The 13,666-nt window shown below is 37.1% G+C and overlaps 2 protein-coding genes across 2 annotated transcripts in view; both read right to left on the reverse strand.

Annotated features, from left to right (window-relative positions):
* Window positions 1-1,910: 1,910 nt before the first annotated feature.
* Window positions 1,911-2,522, reverse strand: LOC121377967 (monocarboxylate transporter 4-like). Its single transcript, XM_041506062.1, has one exon. It carries the CDS (start codon window positions 2,520-2,522, stop codon window positions 1,911-1,913), a length of 612 nt encoding a protein of 203 aa, XP_041361996.1.
* Window positions 2,523-12,337: 9,815 nt separating this feature from the next.
* LOC121377779 (monocarboxylate transporter 2-like) overlaps window positions 12,338-13,666 on the reverse strand; it is a 9,712-nt gene continuing 8,383 nt past the window's right edge. The window contains exons 4-5 of the mRNA XM_041505868.1: window positions 13,201-13,666; window positions 12,338-12,587 (exon numbers count right to left, since the gene is read on the reverse strand). The exon at window positions 13,201-13,666 is cut by the window's right edge and continues 299 nt beyond it. Of these exons, the coding sequence (XP_041361802.1) occupies window positions 12,424-12,587; window positions 13,201-13,666 (630 nt within the window). The 3' untranslated portion in view covers window positions 12,338-12,423. The remainder of the gene's footprint in view (window positions 12,588-13,200) is intronic.

Consider the following 13,666-nt stretch of genomic DNA (forward strand, 5'->3'; position numbering starts at 1 on the left):
ATGTGGTCATTCTGACACTGTTTTTTTTTAGGAAACCCGCTGTCGTCACATAGGCTACTCTTTTACGACAGGCAGTTTAAAAAAGTTTAAAAAAGTCTACTTCCAGAAATGCTATAACCGAATAGTCTTCATATTTGTATATGCCATTATACGGCTTATCAAAGTGGTGAAATTCGTTAGGTCCCATGTACGTGACTTAGGAAGGATCAAGTTTACTCGAGTTGTACAGGGAAATGCATTTAAACTGTAATTTCTCGACATCTACACAATACAAGACCATTTAGTGGGAATCGTCCTTGACCTAATGGAGAAACACAATAATGCATTTTGGACATTCGGTGCCCACCCCCTCCACAAGAAAACGTGACATACACGCCATATGTCTGGTAGGTGGGGTCAACAATTTACTAAGATGACCGTTTAGGCTCAAGGGATTCTTGTTTTCCGTCCCAATCAGTGCCCTATGATTGGTATATCAAAGACCGTGGCAGGTGCTATCCTGTGTGTGAAAGTGCATGTAAATGATCACTTCTGCTAATTGACAAATGTAACGGGTTCCCTCCAAGGATACTGGAAAAAAAATACAAATGAAATTATAACAGTGTAATACGTTTTATTTAGCACATCAGTAAGACAAGCCGTACAATTAACATTAATAAACTTTTGGAATTTGTTTGTAGTGTATCCACGAGTAATCGAATACTCGGGCATGGGCCGAGTCTAGCAAGACTCGAGTCCGCTCACAGGACTCGAGTACCCGTGCAAGAAAGAACACTCTCATTTCATTATATGTTATACGTCATTTTGTCATATGCTTGACGCCCGTTACATTGTAGGGCTATGGGACATAGATGGAAAACAACAAGTCAAATGTGTGGAATGCAATACAATAGCATGATCTGGCATCCGTGTTTAGTGCTGGAATTAAGATGCATAATGCTATTTTACATTATCCCTTAATGCCATCATCTAGTATAAATATCGGGTACTCGGGTCCGGGACGAGTTTGACCATCGAGTCCAATATTTCGGACCTGTGGAGGCCCTATTTGTTTGTTTTGTTGTTTATAGATAAGTGTCAACCTCCCCATTTTATTTAGCACACGAATAAAGACTAGTTTTAGCTGTCGTACAGTTAACATGAATAACTTTGGAAATGTTTTGTCTTTTCTACAGATATGTGTATACCGCTTCATTTTCTACTGCGGCATTCTGTTTGGCAGATCTGCGACGATGAAAATGCAAACTTACAAAACACATGGCGCAACATGCACAGCCAGTGACGGCCACATAAACAACGCCATCATAGGAACCCGACAGGCCTTGATCATACGTGAAAGAGAGAGAGAGAAAAGAAGAAGAAGATGAGGAGAAAACAATAACAGCAACAACAACAACAACAAAACAACAACAACAATTTATGTTCGTGCTTATATCCAATTTAAGGTTCAAACATGTTATCCTGGACAAACACCTCCGCTATCTGGTCTGTCCGGGACAGTGGGTTAGTTGATAGTGGTTAGTGAGAAATAATAGGGTGTAACGGTCTTACACCTTCCCGCCGAGTCGTTAAAACTCGCTCTTGGCGGGAGCTGGTACCGGGCTGCGAACCCTGTACCTACCAGCCTTATTTTCGATGCCTTAATCACGACGCCACCGAGGCCGGTACATCAAGGTGTTCTTGTGTGCTTTATATGCAACAGACAATTGGTTTTACCTCCACCCTTTTGATTCTCTTCAGATGTAGTTCTTCACACAGGGAACGCCTTGTTTTCATATTATGTAATTTAGTACAACTTATCTATTTCTGTGCCGATTTGTTTCAAAAGTGCACACAAAAATAGTGGGGATTTGTCATTTCCAAAATACTATTACTTTTATTTTTATGTCAAACCAAACAGAAATTATTTACTAAAAAAAACTGTAAACCTCACCTCCGATTGGTCCGCTGATCCACGCCGCTACCCCGCCTATCAGACCAGTATATCCCACTGCAGACGTATAACGGTGATTTCCCGCCACTTCATATATAGCAGACGGGAATAAAACAGACTGAGCACCAAACGGTATGTTGTATAATAGAACCGCAGATACCATAGAAGCATATGTCTTAGCAAAAGGCACGATTGACATAAACGTCCCTGTTGCTAGGTAAAGGACGCCAGTTGGTAATATCTTCGACCCTCCCGTGAACACAGTCACGGCAACAGTGATGGCTCGGCCGGCTACGCTGGCCATCCCAGCTACAGTTAAAAAGAATGCTCCCGTTTTTAGTTCAAAACCTTTTGTTTTGGACATATCCACCAAGAAGAAATTCACTGTAGGTATCAAGGCCATTACTAAACAAATATTGAATCCGATAACGAGAAATCCAAATTCTTTAAACAGGGACATATTCCAGTGGGATTTGCTCTCGGAAGGTTCATCCAATTTCCAGTCTTTTTGTATGAGATCTCGCGAGACCGCGGCGATGGTGAGAAATGCTGGACAGCAATGAAGGGTTATTCCTCCTAGTAACAACATGGTTCCGCGCCAGGCAAAAGTGCAGTCATGATTGGATATACTGAATATCCGATGGAGATAGAGCTGGCCAACAGTGCAAAAGCAAAAGCTCTCTACTTGGCATTCTTAATAGCAGTTCCGATAACTGAAAAGTTGATGACGTACTGGCAACACAAGCCAAGACCTGTGAACAAAAATAACCCTTTCATTTCATTTCAACTTATTTTCATGCTTATATCCAATTAAGGTTCAAGCACGCTGTTCTGGGCACACACACACACCTCAGCTATCTGGGCTGCCTGTCCAGGACAGTGGGTTAGTGGTTAGTTAGAGTGAAGAGGGTGTAGTGGTCTTACGCTTACCCATTGGGTTGTTGAACCCTGTACCTACCAACCTGTGGTCCGATGGCTTCACCAAGACACCACCGAGGCCGAACAATAATACAATTAGTACGGAAGCATTGGTTTAACTATTGAGACTCAAAAGACTATCAACGTTTAAGACGACGTAATTATGTGCTCTTGCTGCTACTAAGAGGAACAAGATTTTGATTTGATTAACCCATTGAATCCATCGGTAGATTTATATAATTATTAATGTGTGCAGCACTTAAAACAGAAATATATAAGGTCATGAAGTAAAATAAAATATTCCTAAAACAAAAAGCCCTCCTTCAGCCAATCATGCAAGTTAGAACGTACTTAGTATGACCAAACAAAGTACTGCAACAAACAACTTTTACTATGTTTTACATCATACATGGATGCAGATTTTAAAACGATTAAAAGAACATATATCTTAGACACGTGTATATGTGTGGATGGAAGCAGGTTTAAACAGTCCACTGTAAATATATATATATATATATATATATATATATATATATATATATATATATATATATATATATATATATCCATATCCATATCCATATCCATATCTATCTATATATCGATCTAACCATCTATCTATACATTCTTAAATAATGTTTGAGTTTAATAACAAGAAAAAGACTTCGTAATTTAGGCACAGAGTATCATTATTACCGTATTACCTGTAATAAATCCACCTGACACAACGAGAACCGGAAACGAGGGAGCTAGGAAGCTAACGACGAATCCAATGGTTGCTAACAAATTCCCGACAAATCCAACAAGCCCAGCGCCATATTTGAGAAATAGAGGACTTACAACAGCACCTGAACGAAAACAAAATGAAAATAAACTCTCTTCTTCTTCTTTGTTCCTCATTTTGTTTGAATCCTAATGACAGGACGGACACAGGCGAATCTCAAAGAAGGGATGAGGGGTACTTATCCCCTCTAAGTGAGATTAAATTGCCCCTTTTTGAACAAAAACGATAAAGTTTGTTTGATTTATTAATCATCGGCTATTGGATGACAAACATTTGGTAATTCCGATATATAGTTGTAGAGAGAAAACCCGCTACATAGTAGCATGGGATCTTTTATATGCTCTATCCAACAAACAGGATAGCACATATGACTGGCCTTTGATATACCAGTCGTGGTGCACTGACTAGAACGAGAAACAACCCCCAATGGGCCCACCGACAGGGATCGATCTTATATCGAGAGCACATCAAACGAGCTTCACGCCACTGACCTTATTTGAAGAATTTGCTTTACAATGTTCATAGATGTACCCTTTTCAGGAAATTGATCCCTGTGCCCTTTTACGCTTGGTTCCCTAGCCTTTAAGCATATACCATTGTACTTAATCCTTGATCCGCCTGGATAATGATAGATATTTATTACCATATAATGTGGAATAGAGGAGCCACTTTCACAAAACAATGACGTTTACTTTTGCCACTAACAATTATAGCTGTCATGTGTCTACATGAAATGGTGTTTGGCATCTATTTCAATCAGAACATTACATCAATGCGAAAGATAGAGCATCTTAAGGACAACACAAAACAAAATATGTATTCTCCAACCTATTTTGATTGTACATGTACTCTTAAAGGGACTGTCCTGAATTTACAGACATTTTCAAATGTTTACGGTAACAGAGCCTTGTTGGCGACTAATGTTTCATACGAAATACATTTTCTTGTTTAGAATACCAGTGTTCGTATATCGAATGCGTTTGCGGTCGTATACTAATGTTTTTGCTTTTATTCGTGATATATATTGTTTCGTACGTACGAAATTATTGGGAGGTAAAATCCGGTTTGGGCTACTACAAGTTGCAAATACAAACACTGATATTTTAAATAAGAAAATGTGTTTAATTTGTATGTTACGTCATTGAAAAAGGCTCTATTCGTCGGAAACATTTTTATAATGGTTGTAAACTCAGGACTGTCCCTTTAATAGTAATAAGAATTGTGGTTTAGCCGTATATTACGTTTACGTTCAAAACTAGGTTTACGATGCTTTGTGAAACTGGGCCGGGGGCGACAGTTAACTTGACAAACAACGGCTCTCTGTAAAGGTTTCCAGTCCATACGAGTCGTTATGCACAATTTTACCACGTCACCTTCGGATGGAACACTCGTAAATATAAAGCACGAAACCATTAGGATTTTTAAAGTCATACCTTTGCACAAAATATGGTCAAAAGACGTTTGCCGGCTCCTCGTCCAGGACAGGAAGGGTGGGGGTGGGGGTGGGTATGTCAGAGGGGTTCGCCCGCGCTGGCATGTGCAAGAGATAACAAGCAGCCCGACCAGGGTCGGTAGAGGCCGGGGTTTGGTTTTAGTGTTACTGAATTTGCTGTAGATGTCCCGTAAAATTAGGTCCATAATGAAATAGTTTGCACAATTTCGTGATGTAGTTTTGGCGCGTAATTTGAAACGGTTCATGGAAATTCAACTGAAGCTGTTTGAGTGATTTCACTTAGCTGGCCGAAATTTATCTCTTGTGACGTGTTTCGACATTTGGAAGACTTCCATTTCCCAGGACAATATGTCATTCTACATACTTCACACATAAGACGACCGCCACTAGTAGTAGTGTTCCAATTATCGATTATAATCGAAAATTGATCAGATTGGCTCTTACGATGTGAATGATCGATTACAAAAATCCATAATCGATTGTGTGGGAAAATGTTAACTGTAAATGTTCCTTCAGTTTAGATGAAAAACGAGATGTAAATATACAGTGCACACGACAATAGGTTCATTTGTCCTTATAATTCAAAGCCTTTTTATGGTCATGGAATTCTAACTGATTGTGTAATCGAAAGTTGATCGGTTGCTGCCAAACGATTATAACCGATGATCGACGATGAAGTCCCAACCGACTCCCATCACAATATATTAGATAGCCGGATTCATAACCATAATCGAAATCAGGGTTCGAGAAATGCACTAGCCCTCGGTCCCGGCTAGTGAAATTTTGGTCTGGGCTAGTGGAAATTATCAACTGTATTACTATAAAACATAGGACACCAGCGAAAGGTTCTGTGACTTTCTCGAACACTTGCTGAACCGTGAACATTTTATAAAATATACTTAAAGATGAAATATAAATAATGTAAATAAAAGGAAATAAAGCTACCATTGGCTCAAAAATATTTTAATTAACTTGGAATATTTAAATTAAGGTCAAACAGTCCTGCTGCTCCACACATCTCATCCCAACGTTTGATTGGCTCTTGATTGTGATCACGTAGGAGATATTTTTTTATCATCCATACATCCTTTTATCCATACTTACTTCCGCACAACAAACTCCCGACGGAAACGGACTGCAGCAATGCTGTTTCGGCGGTGTTCGCTCCAAACGTGTCTCTGATTGGTAGAAAGAGGACACCAAGTGACATGACGTAACCATGGGAAATAACCATAGTGAAGAAGCATATTCCCACCAGCACAGTCTGCTTCTTCAGCCTCGTTTTCGAATGCCACCTGCTCGAAAAGGGTAGACAAATGTTGTATTCAGTTTTCAGATTTACCTAATGTGAAAAGCCTACTACAATATTCCACAGATTAAATGTTCGTTTGTCAAAATATGTTTTTGTTTTTCTTCTTAAAGGCGTAGACCCTACTTTTAACCCGTATAAAATGGACACTAAGTTTATTTAATATACAAACCTATAAGTCATTTGGATAAAGAAAGAAAGAAATGTTTTATTTAACGCCGCACTCAACACACTTTATTTTCGGTTATATGGCGTCAGACATATGGTTAAGGACCACACAGAGGAGGAAACCCGCTGTCGCCACTTCATGGGCTACTCTTTCCGATTAGCAGCAAGGCATCTTTTATTTGCGCTTCCCACAGGCAGGATAGCACACACCATGGCCTTTGTTGAACCAGTTATGGATCACTGGTCGGTGCAAGTGGTTTACACCTACCCATTGAGACTTACTGAGCACTCACTCAGGGTTTGGAGTCGGTATCTGGATTAAACATTCCATGCCTCGACTGAGATCCGAACCCTGTACCTACCAGCCTGTTGACAGATGGCCTAACCACGACGCCGGTTCTTCATTTGGATAAAGTTACAATAGAGCGAAGAAGAGTCTTTGACGTTAAAACAGGAAATATCCTTAAAACAGACTAGAACTCGGATCAATAAACCGCTACTTCTCAGACGCACGTGCGTTTTTAAAAATATGAAAAATGCGACATTTGATACTACAAACACCAGGGTGACCAGAAACACATCGGTTCTACAGAAATGGACAATCTAAAGAATAAAATATAAGTAATGTTTGATTTCAGTGATCACAAATGGCTCTAATAGTGAATCATATGCTGTAGTGTTTAAACAATTGGGTCCGTCCCTTTAATACCTCGTACAATTGGTTTAATATGTTAAGGACAATAACACTATTTAGAATGTATTTACAATTAAGTAAGGCATGTAAAATATCAGATATACTATCCAAATTTTTCTGCCATATTATTACATACTATTATTACTGGTGGTTTGTTGTGAATAATATAATAATACTAATAATAATACTAATAATAATAATAATAATAATAGTAATAATAAACAAAATAATAATAAGAAGAAAAGCTTAAAATTAAAGTTTGTTTTGTTTAGCACATTGATTAACTAATCATCAGAGAAAACTCGCTACATTTTTCCTAATGCAGCAAGGGATCTTTTATATGCACTTTCCCACAGACAAGAAAGCACATACCACGGCCTATGGTATACCATTTGTGGGGCAATGACCAAAACGATAAATAGTCTAATTGGCCCACCTATTGGGATAGTTGTGGTGCACTGGATGGAACGAGAAAAAAAAAAAAGAAGAAGAATATATGTTTCTTTAACAAGAAAAATGTAAGTTCAGTCATAATAAAAGCTCTATTTAATAGTCGGAAACATGTTGCTACGACATCAAACTAAGACAGCGTCTTCAAACCTAGATTCACAAAACACTATAACTTTACGCTACCTGTTGGAATTCGTCCGTTTACGTTTGTAAGGCAATTCGTTCGTATAGAACATTAAGGAATATGAATTTCTGAAATTATTTTTATATATTTTGAATGTTTTTTTTTTTTGTAGCCAAGTTTTGCACATAAATGTGGATTTACGACTGAAAAACTATTGTTATTATAATTACAAATGGTAGAAATGATACATATTGAAATATACACAAATCACTTTGTTTTCATTATTCTTACCCCGACCCATATTTCGTACCGATGCAATTGTCTGCGTAAACTGAATACCAACATACTTGTATATAGTATAGTTTATGTGCTTTAAGCCTTGTGACTCATAGACTATATTATAATACATATCGGCAGTTTCACGGGAAAGGTGTCATTGCTCGTTGATTGGAATAACATTGTCATAACTTTAACATTAAAAGCTATGTTCTGCTGAAATTTAACAGGTACCTGTGTGAATGGTATAGCAACCTACAAACCAAATTTTATTGAAATATCTTGAGTTTGCATCAAGTAGTGAATATTTATATATCAAAATAACACATTTACAAGTCTCATTTGCATTTTTGCATTATTCCATCACTATTTTAATAATAATGTGATGTCAAATAGATACTTTTATTTTTATTTATTTGAATACCAAACTACCGGTAAAAAATTTTTACCAACCATATTAAAACTGGATGTTGTGTTATAAATATACAGTATTTTAAAGAACTAACCCTGTTTTCCGTTAAAAATAATTTGTAGGATGTCCTGTCGTTAACATTGACCTATAAATAATAAAAAAAAAAAACATTTTACAACAATTATTTTTTGTATTACTATAGACACAATAGACACCTACAGTTGTGTCAAGAACAAAAATCGATGTAACTTTGTTATTTACTTTGAGATATTTATTGTAAGATAGAGCCTAGACATTTCCATTAAAAATTTCTCCTCCTAAACATGGGTCAAATAAATATATACAGGCAGGTTACAAAACATTAACCATATAGTACATGCATACTAGGTTACAAAACATTATACCATGTTAGTCTGAATTGCTCATACACAAACCTGCAAAATATATAAAAGTTTTTTAGATTTATAAAATTGAGATTGTGATGCATTATTGAATTGTAGCTAAACTAAAAAAAATAAAACATGCTTATATGTATATTTAAATTAATTTAAAATTAACTAACCTTTCACGCATGCAGTGGCAGTTTTATGTCACTATGTTCAAGTTCCGGAAAGGACATTTTACAACATGTTAAAGTTGAGCAGATTTGCTATTGACATGTCTGGGTGTTGCTATGTACATGCGACTTGTATGGAAGTCATTTGTTGACAATCTGCAGATGTTAGTGAGGTTTGACTGAGAGATGTCAACTTTGTTTATTATTCTGTCACACTTGGAAAGTTGTGCAATGATCAATTTTGGTTCTTTATTCTGCCATGTGTATATACAGTCAAACTGTGTTAAACATTCACCATAAGGAGGACATGTATCAAATTGGCCTTTTAACACAGATGGCTGTTTTATACAGGTGGCTGCTTAATGCTGGTCAGTTCATATTACTACAGAATCTGATGGGTTTTTTTTAAAGAATACTATTTTCTATGACGAGGGTTATTACATTGGACGAATAACCAATACACAATGGAAGTGTAAAGTGCTTCAAGGTGATCATATTTGTATGAAATTCCTTCATTAGTGTAAAGTGGCATCAACATTTAAATGGCCACGGACAAGGCCCCCCCCCCCCCCCCCCCCCCCCCCCGACTGTCGGAGTGGGGTGCTTAGAAAGTCGTTTCATCTTTCTTGGACCTTAATGATTGAAGGCCATGCCCCTTTTATTCTGCCACAGTTACAGGACGTAAAATCAAAATATTACAAAATAAAGCTGAGAAATAAGGACATTGCAAGCTAAGTAGATTGTGTGCCGTGTATGCAGCAGTATACATATGAATGACAGGTAATCTTTCAATGTTAATTATCTAATTACACCATTACATGCAGATTCATATCAAATATGATATCCTAATACCATTATCAATTAAAATTTAAAAAAATATTAAGAACAGTCTCAGTTTATTTAACTGAAATCTACATGTTAAAGAAAAAGTCCACTTCGAAACGAAATTGCCATTTCCACACTGCATTGTTTGAAAGCTTATATTACTGCTAATATTAATGCAATCAACATTATTTTTTATCTAGTATTCTAAAAAACATATTGAAATTTCATTTCGAATTCAGTTATAGACATTCTGTTTGTAAGATTAGTATTTAATGTTTTTTGTTTAAAATAAATCATTTTTAAATAGAAGAATATTGCTAAAATATTACCAAAAATCATCAGAAAACTTAAAATAGTTGGCCTTATTAATGAAAAAAATAGTTACTCTTAACAGTTTCCTATTTTTAAAAAACGCACCTCAGTTTACCCTTAGAAAAAGCTTATGATTATGCTGTACCTATGTGTCCTCATATTTTGTATGCTGTGCATGTAATCATATCACTGATTATTTTATAAACCGTAACAGCTGTAGGTCCAATTTTTTTACAAAACAATTCTCTAATTTTAAAAACATTTTTTTTTTTTATATAGAATGCTGCATAGTTAATTTTTGGGTCCCAGCGAGACACTTTATGCAAGCTTTCCCGTGAAACTGCCCATAAACAGAAATATATACCCGAGAGATTGTGTATTTGGAGGATGGACATTCAAATGAGCGGAGAATGTGCATATGCTGTCTGTTTGAGATATTCACCAATCTTACAACTAAAAAACACAACCATACAATTTTCTTTTTTCTGGCCAGTAATGTTCATAATAACAGTGTTAAGTGCGAAAATAACATCCGTTATGCCGTAGCCTGGCTTAAACTGAAACTGGACATATGGTGTAATACTATGTTCATTTGACCATTTGAGTAATCTGTTATTTAAAATACAACACAGTTTATATATTTATTTTCACATATACAGTAAGAATTAGTCAATTGGTAATCTGACGTCTGCCATCTACATATTAACATGGTCTCAGCTTCCTTGGCGACGAGCCTAACAATTAGTGTCATTCAATACTAATATTTTATGGGCAATCAAAGACGCAACATGTCTTATGATAATGGTCTTATGCCTATGTATGTCAGACAATGGGAGAACAGGTTCTGATCACACGCCTTGAAGTTCTCTGACACATTACAAACTCTACTTGAAGATTTGAGAGCGACATTACTATAACCAAGACTTTTGTCTCATAACCATAATTTATTTTTTACAGCTTAGAGATAAAATGAACAACCTACAGTTCAGATTATGACTTCCGCTATTCATTTATTTAAATGCACCAGAAATATAGAAATGTAAGTTAAACGATATTATTATAATGATATACTGAATGAGAAAGAATCATATAGTATATACCTTATGTTTCCCGAATCTGGAATTGCGTTTTCAACAGCAAACGTACCATTTTCATGTGATCTTTTGGAAGATACTGTTGTCCATGGTCCGTCCACATTCTGTGTCTGTTGGTTTGTGCCTACACCTTTGTTGTTAGACCTGTCACAAATAGACAATGCTGTCGTTGCTAATTCCGTATCTTCCGACGCTGTATCTGATAATGCTGTCCGCGATGCTGTCGTCTGTGTTTTGGAATCATCTGTGGTTTCATCTCAGACGCCATTACTCGCCACTTCACAATCAGTATGGTCGTTGAAAGCTACGTTTATTGCCATGTTTGCCTTTCGTATTTTCCACCACTCGGCTTTATGAACAACGTGTCAACTCTTATGTGTAAGACTCTAATATGTGCGTATTAGTATACGTAATGTCCTTTGTGTCGTTCGTAATTAATGTGAAACCATGAACACAGAATGTTCTGTATATCACCAAATCACTGTATAACGACTTGCAAGAATGAGACACACTGTCTTGCCCTATATGGGTACAAAGGTGTTGCATTAGCGGGATCTTGCTCAGTAGATAGAGCGCTCGGCTGATGGGCTCGAGTCCGACGATCGAATCTCATCGATGGACCCATTATTTGACTGTTTTTCCCATCCCAACCAATGCTGCTGACTGGTATATGAATGAATGAATCTTGGACAACACCCCAGTACAATTCAACACTTGTAGATATGTAAAGAGTTGTATATGAAAGGCCGTGGTATGTGTTGTCGTGACTACATATACAATATCTGTTGCAGCTAATCAGTGCCATATTAACCCGTGGCAGGGCCCTTAAGCTTCGAGCTTCTTTGGGCCCCTCGACATAGTGTTAACATTTAACACTAAAAGAAAAAATAAAGGTTGCATGGGCCCCTGCTTTTGATGGGCCCCTAGGCTTCAGCCTAGTCAGCCTTATGGATAATGCGGCACTGCAAATAATGTCAAAATGTAACGGGTTCCCTCCAAAGATACTGAACAAACATACACATGGAATTATAATAGTATTATATATTTTATTTAGCATATGAATAAGACTAATAACATTGATAAACTTGTTTGTTTGTTGTTTTTTGTTGGGTTTTTTACAGATAAGTGTCAACCGCTTCATTTTGTACTGCGGTATTCTGTCTGTCTGTCTGGCGAAGATGAAAATACAGAATTACAAAACATATGGCGCAACATGCGCATCCGGTCACGGCCATGTAAACAACGCCATCATAGGAACCTGACAGGTCCTTGATCATACCTGAAAAAGATATAAAGTAACAAACAAAAAAAGAGATAGAAAACGATATCAATAACAAAAAAACAACAACCACATAACAAACTAACAAACAAACAAGTAAGTTCATTAAAAGTTCTAGATATGCGGTCGGTCTAGGATTGATCTCAATCGGTGGGCCAATTAGGCTATTTCTCGTTTTTCTTAGTGCACCACGAATGGCATACCAAAGGTTGTGGTGTGTGCTATCCTGTCTGATATGGTGCATATAAAATACTTCTTGCTTATAGTGGAGGAAAATGTAGCGGCTATCCTCTCAAACACTATACCAGTATGTCATATCCAAAAGCCGATGATTAATCAAAGTGTTCTAGTGGTGTTGTTAAACAAAACACAATTTATCTTTTAAGTATATTTATTCTGGGCGTTTTTTATGATTAAAAATGACCTGCATCAGCTTGAATTTTCTTGTTTACAATTTGATATGTCTAGTTGTATTACCCAGATAGGGTCTAACGTTCTGAACATTACAAAATTGGGAGTTACATAAAATGAAAAACGAAATTACGGCTACACCTTTTTGTGATCAATAGATTAACACCTAAACTGTTATGAATTTAATGTTTATTGAGCTCACCTCCGATTGGTCCGCTGATCCACGCCGCTACCCCGCCTATTAGACCAGTATATCCCACTGCAGACGTATATCGGTGATTGCCCGCCACTTCATATATAGAAGACGGGAATAAAACAGACGAAGCGCCAAACGGTACGTTGTATAATAGAACCGCAGATACCATAGAAGCATATGTCTTAGCAACAGGCACGATTGACATAAATGTCCCTGTTGCTAGGTAAAGGACGCCAATTGGTAATATCTTGGACCCTCCCGTGAACACAGTCACAGCAACAGTGATAGCTCGGCCGGCTACGCTGGCAATCCCAGCTACAGTTAAAAAGAATGCTCCCGTTTCCAGGTCAAAACCTTTTGTTTTGGACATATCCACCAAGAAGAAATTCACTGTAGGTATCAAGGCCATTAATAAAAAAATATTGAATCCGATAACGAGAAATCCAAATTCTTTAAACAGGGAGAGATTCCA

The sequence above is a fragment of the Gigantopelta aegis genome, chromosome 7 (assembly GCF_016097555.1).
Source record: "Gigantopelta aegis isolate Gae_Host chromosome 7, Gae_host_genome, whole genome shotgun sequence".
Taxonomy (NCBI): Eukaryota; Metazoa; Mollusca; class Gastropoda; order Neomphalida; family Peltospiridae; genus Gigantopelta; species Gigantopelta aegis.